Raw genomic sequence first — 10,428 nt, 5'->3', positions numbered from 1 at the left:
GTACAATCATACAAAAAAGCACATTGAATTTAATTTTTGTTTTACATTTCTCATTTTAAGGTAAGAGAAACCACATTTTAAGGGAACACACAGTGCAAATAAAGAAAAATACAAGAGTTCCTGAGTATGACTTTTGCTAAACAGAGACAGGAAACACCAAGGACTGAAAGGAAACCCTGGGTATCCTGTGCACCTGCTCCTCAGTGGAAATTCTCCATGAAGTGTGTTCTGGGTTCACTCAGACACCGAGTCCCTTCCTGTCTTTCTGTGAAGAGGTTTGTGTCTGGGCTCATGCTAACTTACCCTCACTGTGTCTCTCGAACAGTAATAAACGGCCGTGTCCTCGACTATCAGGCTGCTCAGTGTTAAATAAACTTGGCTCTTGGAGGTGTCCCTGGTGATGCTGACTTGGGATTTAAGATCTGTATTATAATTTGTGCCTCCACCACTCCATATTGCACCGACCCACTCCAGCCCCTTTCCTGGAGGCTGGCGGATCCAGTGCACATTATAGCTGGTTAAGGAGATTCCAGAGACAGAGCAGGTGAGAGACAGGGTCTGTGCGGGTTTCACCAGGCCAGGACCTGACTCCTGCAGCTGCACCTGGGACAGGACACCTGGGGACAAGAAGCATCACCGTTAGTTTGTGCTTCCATCACTCCATATCGCACCGACCCACTCCAGCCCCTTTCCTGGATGCTGGTGGATCCAGTTCACACCATAGCTGGTTAAAGAGAATCCAGAGACAGAGCCGGTCAGAGACAGGGTCTGTGTGGGTTTCACCAGGCCAGGACCTGACTCCTGCAGCTGCACCTGGGACAGGACACCTGGGGACAAGAAGCATCAGTATCAGTCATGATAGTGATCACAACTAAAACCACCACATTCCCAGATCCATTTTCTGAAATCCCCAGAACACTCACAGCAGGGAGCAGCCACCAGGCAGAGGAGCAGCCCCAAGACATCCATGCTCTGATGAAGGGCTCCTGGTGGAAGGAGACTGGGGCTGCTCAGCCCAGGGCTGGCCTTTCAGCCTGACACTGAGGTCTGCTTTGCATGAGGAGGCCCCTGAGGATATAAGTGTGGGAGCAGAGGGGACGGTCTCTGTCTGTCCTTGTCTGGGCAGAGCGTTTTACCTTGTGCTGCTGAGAGGAACTGGGGAGAGAGAACCTCAGAGACTCTTCTGTGCATCAGTGCATGGTCTTCCTGTTTCCAGACAAATATGAAGATAAGTGAGGATGGAAGATGGAGGGCTTGACAGTACAGCACATGAAGAAATGTTTAAATTAAGGTGATTCTAGGTTCAAGGAAAAGTCCATGACCCTTTGATCCTCATGTGCTCCATTGACCGTGTCTGGTGTTTGATGCTGTCTATCAGCAGGTGTTCTCAGTCTCTCTGCACACAAACCTGTTATGTGTGACTTCAAGTGACATAATTGGAATTTTTTAGGATTTTGTTGTTGGCTCCCTCCAGAATAGGCAGAATTTCCTATGACACTCAGATATGAGTATGTGTCATTGTGGTGTGTGTGTGTGTGTGTGTGTGTGTGTGTGTGTGTGTGAGAGAGAGAGAGAGAGAGAGAGAGAGAGAGAGAGATAGTATAAACATATACATACCCATATACATATATATCTATGTATTTATTGAGAAAGACTTGTACCCCATCCTGTTCCTGAGAGACAGATCACTAAGGCAAACACATAGAGAAGATGACTCCCCCCACCCACTATGTGACAAAGCCATGTGGGACTAGAACCCTAACTGGGGATATTTCTAGAGAAATCCATCTTCTTCAGTCTGATTTAGAAATTATGTTCACACTCCTGCCCCAACCCTTCCAGTGTCAGCCTTGACTGTCACATCAGACTCAGTCTTAAGGTTCATGAACTTGTCACTTGCTTCAAGTCAGAGGTGACTCCTCAGTGGTGTTTTCTCAAGTGCAGCTCCTCCTGCATCTGTAGGCATGTGAGATGGACACTCTCTGTGCCCTGCCTCCCCTTCACCCAACAAACTATGGAGAGTCACATTCAGGATGACCACTGTAGGCAATCCTGTTCAAAGAGTAATTCCAGGCACCTGAAAGTCACTGGATCACAGCAACTTTGAACACTAGTTGGGCACATGGTGCCACTGTCTGGTGCTGGCTCATTTCTACTGTTTGGGAATGACACTGTATGACTCTCAGCTTCCCTCTTTGGGATCCTAGTCACACCCTGTTAGGAACACTTCCTTTCTCAATTTCAAATTGGTATTTTCACTTGATTACTTCTTTTAGTCTTTTTAAATTTAAAATAAGCAGGGATAAGTTACAGGTTGTGTAATTGTAATACAATATATGTAAGAACTGCTCTTGTGACAATCCAGTTGCATACAGTGAATAATCCTATCTAATTACATCACATACAATGACTTTGAAATGGAGAAAAGGTACAAATAAAAAACGGGGACTATGCATCTGTGTAGATCAGCAGATTCCACATAAGGAAATGGTGAAGACCCTGGAGTAATCGATCTGTTTTCTTAGAGGCCGGGGTTTAAGGAAAATTTAGATTCAAAAGTAGCATGGTAAAGTAGGTTTAAAGGCATGGACTTGCTTATAAAAAATGAAAATACAGACCCCTACCAGAAAAAAAGTATGCTCACTTCCATACTTGCTCTGCACCTGCCCCTGGAGTCGGACCCTGGGAGCAGTGGGTCCTGAGTGTCTCTCTCAAACAGTTCAGTGTCACCTCTAGGGCTTCTGCTGCTTTCCCCAGACCAATGTTGCAGAAATTTTCCTCTAAGTTTTACTCTAATAGTTTCGTAGTTTCAGGACTTAAATGTAATTTTTATTCCATTTTGAGTTGATTTTTGTGTAAGGGTGCAATTTCACTTTTTTTGCATGTGGATATACATTTTGGCCAGCACAATTTTTTTGAAGTAAATGTGCTCTTTCCAATGTGTATTCTTGGCAACTTTATTAAAAATCAGTTGAACATAAATGTTTGGTTTTATTTCTGGGCTCCCCGCTCTATTTGTCTATATGTCTGTGTGTATGTCATCATGATGCTGTTTTGATTATTTTAGCTTTATAATATAGTCTGAACCAATATGAAGTAGCACCTATCTCAGGGCTGCAAGGACCTTTCAAAAGAATCAAGTAAATAAATATGATAAGTGCCATTACAGAATGAATGAGAAAAAGCATATGGTCATCTCGATAGAGGCAGAAAAAGCATTTAACACATTTCAACATATTTTCAATAACAAATATCAGCAAATTAGTTACAGAAATAATATCCCTCACTATATTGAAGGTCATATATGACAATCCCACAGCTAATAACGTGCTTAACAGTGAAAGTTTACATTTCTTATATGTGGTCAGAACAAGACAACATCCTCTGTCACCTCTTCCCTTCAACATAGATTCTGTAAGTTCTAACCACAACATTGAGGTAATAGAAATAAAATAAATGACATCCACTTATGTAAAGTGAATAAAAATTTCTCCTGTTTGCTAACATGATCTCTCATACAAAAACACTAAAGGCTGCACATATTAAATGTGACAACTAATAAACATATTTAGTAATATTGCATGACACAAAATCAGCATACTGAAATCGGTAGTGTTTCTATACACTAGCACTGAATCGTCTAAAAATAAATCAGTAAAACAATTCCATATAAAGTAGTATCAGAGAAAAATAATGAAATTCTTGGGAATAAATTTAACCAGATTAGTTAAAGACTTGTATATTGAAAACTCTAATGCTTTGATAAAAACATGAAAGTATTAATGGATGAGGATTTTTTCAAAATTGATGGCAGACATAAAAATGCAGATTAATAAGTCTACAGAGCACCAACATGATAAATAAAGCAAGAGCAATTTAGTGCACACACACACACACACACACACACACACAAACTCACGCTCCTATGACCAAGATATTAAATGTTATCACTTTAAAACAGAACATACTTCAGGCAGTTAGGTTTAGAAATGCTCACATGTAAAAGAAGAACGGTAAGCATTTCAGGGGGCTTCTTGTCAGAATCAATGCAAACAAAAACCAAGAGGTTTGAAGTATATAAAGTGTTGGAATCTACAGCCAGCACAGCCCAGGATTCTATATTCAGGTAAATACTCATTCAAAAGTGAAGATGAGCAACATCCCCTCATATCCTCCTCCCCCCAAGAAGGGATGAATATTTGATATTTATTGAATAGCACAGAAGTTATAGCCAATGATAATAGATTGTGCATTTCAAAATAGCAAAGAGAGTAAATTTTGAATGTCTCACCACAAAAATGATGAGGTGAGGTGATTAATAATCTGGTCAGTTTGACTTTATTATTCCACATTATATACATTTATCAAAACATCACATTGTTCCCATAAATGAATACAATCATGATTTGTCAGTCAAGGTAATATTTTGTCAGTTAAGTCAATATTAATAAAAATTGAAGTAGAAGTAAAGCCTCTCTCAGACCACACAGTAGTAAAGGATCAGGGCGTCCCTCAGAATCATGAACGAGGTGAGCACAGCTGCCAGCACAGCTTCTATTCGACACCTTCAATGTGACAAGGGGATGTAAAGAAGCAACAACCATGAGGACACACACACACAGTCCTTGATCTCCAGGTGTGACACAAGGAGGTCTGCCTTCAGGTCTTGCACATAAGCACCTTGGACGTCATCACTCCCAACCCGACAACAAGAAAAACACTGAACGAACTGAAAGTCAGTAACTCTTCTTACATCTGTAAAAGAAGTGAAGTCACAGGGTGAACTGCTGTCCCCCAAATGGAAGAAGCAGTTTAGGGAAAGTTAATATTAATTTTCAGGGCCCCTCAGATGTTCAGAATCATGCTGAGCATTTGTTGTAAATATCCATGTTTGCCCAGGTGTTCCTTCTTTATTATCTAGCATAATTGTTCGTGGGCACCCAGGTGTCCTTGGTTATCAGACTTGAGTATTAGGGGTGACTGGCACAGATCCACAGTTCCCCTGACCCCAGGATGTCCCCAGGGGTTCACAGGGAGGCCACTACTGCTGTTGAAGTCTGTTGCTCTGACTGCCCAAACTTCTGGGAGGAAGCTGCCCCCATCTGAGGAAGCTGGGGACTGAGCTTCTGTTGTCTGCCAATGACTCCCAGGATCCTTCCCAATTACCTAGCATGGAACTGCCTGTGAGTGTCCTAGGTATGGGAGAGGTTGCTGTCCCAGTCCAGCAAGTGAGGGGTCTGTGACTCAGTCTGAACGATGTGTTTGAAGGGTCTGTAAAACTCTAGCTCTAGTCCTGACATTACAAATGGAAACCTTAGTGTATCTTAAATAATGAAACATTTTGTCTTTAGTTATGAATAGCCCTAGCAATACAATTGTCTATAGCAATACATGCAGTCAGGTAGATGCAGAGGGTCACAGCTTGTCTGATCAGAAACTCATGAGCAGAAATCTCTGACAGATCTGGAAAGGGGTAGAAAAACTAGAACGGTAGCTGAAGAATTGCTGAAGACTGAGGGTGGGAAAATTTGAGAGTTGGGTGCAGCCCAGGGGAATGGTCTTAGGATTTCCAACACTTTACACTCTACCTCAAGGCTCCAACTATATTCTCAAAGAAAATATCAGAAAAAGAGTCCTCATGTTCCCAGCAGAGAGAGGGGGAAAGATGCCATTTGGAAGTATGCCAGGGCATTATCTTCTTTATAAGAAGACTTGACCACAGGAAAAACTAATTCAGCTGATCCTTATAGGACGGGGTTTCATCAGAGCATAACTGACCTGAGAGAAGAGAAACACCCAATTCCTTCCCCAACACTGAGAGCTTTCCAGTCTCCCCTAAGAGATGGGTAAAGGAAGAGCACCTGAGAAAGTCACGCTCAGGACACAGCTCACTAAAGGACAGAACTCATCATAGGACTGTGCAGTGCTTCCCCTACCCCACACCTTACCCACATCAACAGGGCTTCTGTGCAATAACTGAAAAAGCTAAAACACCACACGCACCTTAGACACTACTTAAGAAGAATCTACAAAATCCTAGTCCACAGAAGAGACAAAAACAAGGACATCAGGGGGCTTCTTTTTCAGCTGGAGCATTGTCTTGTCATCCCCTATATGTGTCTTTTGCAGGGACATAGTTTTTAATTAATGATTCTGCAATGCCCATATTTCTTCCTGGGATTATACTGTTGTCTCACCTACTCTGCATGTGGTTTTTCCTCTTTTCCTGAAACACAGACAAGCCACAGTTTCCCTGCTCTGCACCATATGACGATTCTGCCATCACGGTTCAGCCTCATTACTGAGCCTCTGATCTGCGCCTGCACAGGGAAGAGAGAGTTGACAGTAATTAAGCAGGGCCCTGGACACATGGCGCTGAGAGTACAGGGACAGATCAAGTGAGAATTTACACAATAGAAGACAGACAGGGAAGTAAGGGGAGTGTCTGAGGGACACAAGGGGACAGCAGAGAGTGGGCAGAGATTAGAACTCTGTCCAGCTGGCTCTCATTGTCCCCATGGAATTTCCCATGGAAGCTGAGAGATGCATCTTAGGACACAGTTCCCAAGGCTATTTTGAGGGATGCAGACCAAAAGTTCACCCAGCAGGACTCTGATGGGTTTCTACCAGTGTGCTTGTCACCCTGAATCTTCCACATGGAAATATGAGCAGAACGCTTGCCCCTAAGGCAGCGGCTTCTCCCTCCAGAACACAGAGGGATGGACAGAGAGGGGGACAAATCCTGAACACCAGTGTGCATGGTGTGGATGAGGATCCAGAGGCTAAAGTGCCTCACAGATCACAGAGACACTATGGGCAGAGGTTATGGACAATGATTATTACAGTGTGGGGACACGGGCTTGACTGAGAAAAAAGGACCATTTAGGGACAGTGTGGACCTGGACTGAGCTAAACTTTAGGGAAAAATATTCTTGATCAGGGGAAGATAAGAATCCTTACAATGACTTGCAAGTCAGGAAAGAGCGCAGGTCATGTTAACACCTGAGAAAATAAAGTTCTCAGTGAATGGGAACATCTTATCTACAAATGAGGAAAGTTACTTCACTCTGTGTGGCCTGCAGTGAGAATGTGAGAAAAGAGAGTCACAAACAACAAAGCAGGAAATGACCCTGGGGGACATCTGGGAGTCAGCAGAGCAGAGGAAAGCTCAGATCCCAAGAGGAACCCCGATCCCCTCTCTGCACCTGCTCCATGGGGCACAGGAGCTGGGTGGGCCTTGAGCGCCCTCTGCAGCCCAGACCCCTCCTTTATCCTGTGAGAGGTTTGTATTTGAGCTCACACCAACTTCCCCTCACTGTCCCTCACACAGTAATATGTAGTCATGTCCTTGAAGGTCACAGAGCTCACCTGCAGGGAGAAATGCAGCTTGGACATGTCTCTGATGATGGAGATGAGGCTCTTGAGGGATGGGGCATAACTTGTGCTGCCAGCAGAACTAATATATCCCATTAACTCATACCCCTTCCCTGAGTGCTCATGAATCCATCTCCAATCATAACCACTGGTGATGGAGTCACCAGAGACTGTGCAGGTGAGGGACAGGGTCCGCGAGGGCTTCACCAGTCCTGGGCCTGACTCCTGCAGCTGCACCTGAGACAGGACACCTGGGACAAGGAAAATCTATCCCTGTAAGTCATGTGCAGTCACAACCATCCTACAGACACATGTGTGACATCTGAGACACTCACCTTGGGGACCTGTCACCAGGCAAAGGAGACGACCCCACAATCTCATCTTCTATTAGGCCCCAACTCTGCCTTCCCCAGAGACCTGAGCCCTGTCTGGGGACAGATCTGTGAGCTTCTACAGCCCAAGTGTCTACATTTACCCTAAAGCTTGAAGGAAAATTGTCATGAGGGGAACTTTGTTCATATAAGTGATTATAAACTTAGGTGAGGCACATAGTGTTTTTTAAAGTGCCTGTATGCATTTTTTGTACTTAAAATTATTTGACATGCAATCATGGAATGGAAGAGACCTTGGTGAATTTGAAACATTCCAAAAGGTGTCCCCAACTTTCTGAGCCCAGATCTACCTTCCTTCAACCCCTGCCTTCCATGCTGTCTTGGTGCAGCCCAACTCTCCTTCATAAACCCAGGCTCTTCTTCTTACTTCCCAGCACTGATCCCAGCAGAACCCCTGCTTTCTTTCCCTGTACCTGCTCCGCTGATGTGGTTCTCATCACGCATGAGAGTTTGTTACATTGTAACATGGTTGCTGTTCCATGAGTTTCTGGCCTGCCCATTGCTCTCCATCCTGTGATATATGACAGAGTACATCAGAACCCAGGGAGACTCTGCAAAAACTGGTGCCCTGTGCCTTATTCAGTACACTGATTCTTACTGGGAAAGACAAAAAGACTCTTTTATGCCCCTTTCATAACGTGATTCCTGTGCATCCAAAGTGTAAACATTTCCAATCCTTCCTTTAATCCTCCAATTTCATTAGATATCCCAGCTTAAAAAAAATCAATTACAATGGTTACCATGCAAGCACAAAATAATATTGACTACACAAAATGATATTGAATATCATTAATCAGCATGAAACTTTTAATAATATAATTTTCTTTGATGGCCATGTGCTGGGGTCCATGATGGCCACACCATGACTGCAGTCACTACCCAGCACAGAGAAAGAGGCCAGGGGCTGGGCTGGACACTTGGCTGAGTCAGCCCCTGGGAGCTCCCTCGCAGTCCCAAGGGCAGGTCCATGTCATGGAGGGACAGCCCTTCATGTCACATTAAACAGAAGAAGAGGGAATATTGAATTTCAGATGGACTATTTTTTTACTTCTTTTGTAAAGACACTCAACATGAGCTCTACTCTATTTACACATTGTAAGTACACAGAACAGTATTGGTCATGCTGGGCCCAGTGTTGGCGCTTGTTCCTCCTGTGGAACTGAAATGTTATACATGTTGAACTTTAATTTAAAGAGCCAGGCTGCGAGTGTATATGTGGCATCTGTGCACATTTCCTTTCACATCATTAATCATATGCTCTAACTTACATCAAAATAGCAAAAACGTATGTTACGTGTTTTCCTCACAATGAAGGAGAATGGTGGGGTGTGCACTGGAGACTAACAAGCTAAGCACGTGTCACCTCTGTCTGTCTGCCTGTCTCTCTGAGAGAAGAGAAAAAATGAATCCCCTCTCACTCCCCCAAGAGACCTGCAGTCTCCCCTAAGAAAGAGTAAAGGGAGAAGCACTTGGGAATGTCCCACCCAGGACAACGCTCACTAAAGGACAGAACTCATCATAGGACTGTGCACTGCTTCCCCTACCCCACACCTTACCCACATCTACATGGCTTCTGTATCATAACAGAGAAAAACTATAACACCACGTGCACCTTAGACACTACTTAATAAGTGTCCATGAAAATGTCATCCACAGAGGAGACAAAAAAGGACATCAAGGGACATTTTATGGAGTCTGTTGCTTGTCTTGTCATCCTGTCAGGCTTGGGCTCCCAGACTCTTAAAAGTCTTGTCCAGACTGGGTCACAGACCTCTCCAACCCTTTATGCAGACACTGTCATGGAACCCTCATATTCAGACTGGGTAAGAGACACCTCATATGACACACAGGCTGTGTCACAGATCCCTCAAAATCAGGTTATGAACCAGGTAATTGGAAAAGATCCTGGGAGCCATTGGCAAAGATGGTGGCCTTCATTCTGATGTGGGCTCAGCCCCAGCCCACACAGCAGCAGCAGCTTATAGCAGAACCTTCAGCAGCAGAGGCCTGGTGGCCTCCCACAAGGTGAGGGGGTGTCCAGGTGGGCAGTGTGGACCAGAACAGATTGTCCTTTCACTTAAGTCAGATAAACAAGGAACACCTGGGCACACATGCGTAATTACATCAGACAGCAAAAAAACAGGGGGAGGTAGACATGTGCAGTTAATGCATTTACATCACACAGCCTCAGTCAGGCTTGGCACGGTTCTGAACTCATTCATCTCATTTCATTTCATTTTCCTTGTATCATCCTCTTTACTTAGTCACTTGCAGGGACAAGGTTTTCAGTTAATGACTCCAGCCTGTCCATGTTTGTCCCGTAGATCATGCTGTTGTCTCACCTACTCTACATGTGGAGTTTCCTCATTTCCTGAAACACATACGAGCCGTAGGTTCCCAGCTCTGCACCACATGACGTCTCTGCCTTCATGGCTCATCCTCATCACTGAGCCTCGGATCTGCAGCTGCACAGGGAGAGTTGACAGGAACTGAGCAGGGCTCTAGACCTGAGGAGCAGAGTGTGTGGGGACAGATCAGGTGAGAATTTACATGAGAGAAGACAGAGGGTGACACTAGGTTGAGTGTCTCTGGGATACGTGGGGGACAGCAGAGAGTGGGCAGGACTCAGGACTCTGTCAGCTGGTTCTCATTATCCACATGG

At 44.3% G+C, this 10,428-nt stretch overlaps 1 gene segment (V, D, J or C); it reads right to left on the bottom strand.

Annotated features, from left to right (window-relative positions):
* Window positions 1-7,296: 7,296 nt before the first annotated feature.
* Window positions 7,297-8,203, bottom strand: LOC103608469. The segment is given in 2 exon segments: window positions 7,297-7,641; window positions 8,180-8,203. Coding segments are annotated over 2 exon segments (369 nt in total).
* Between the last annotated feature and the right edge of the window lie 2,225 nt (window positions 8,204-10,428).

The sequence above is a fragment of the Galeopterus variegatus genome, unplaced genomic scaffold (genome assembly GCF_000696425.1).
Source record: "Galeopterus variegatus unplaced genomic scaffold, G_variegatus-3.0.2 Scaffold8449, whole genome shotgun sequence".
Classification (NCBI taxonomy): domain Eukaryota; kingdom Metazoa; phylum Chordata; class Mammalia; order Dermoptera; family Cynocephalidae; genus Galeopterus; species Galeopterus variegatus.
This window is presented reverse-complemented; position numbering and strand designations above follow the sequence as displayed.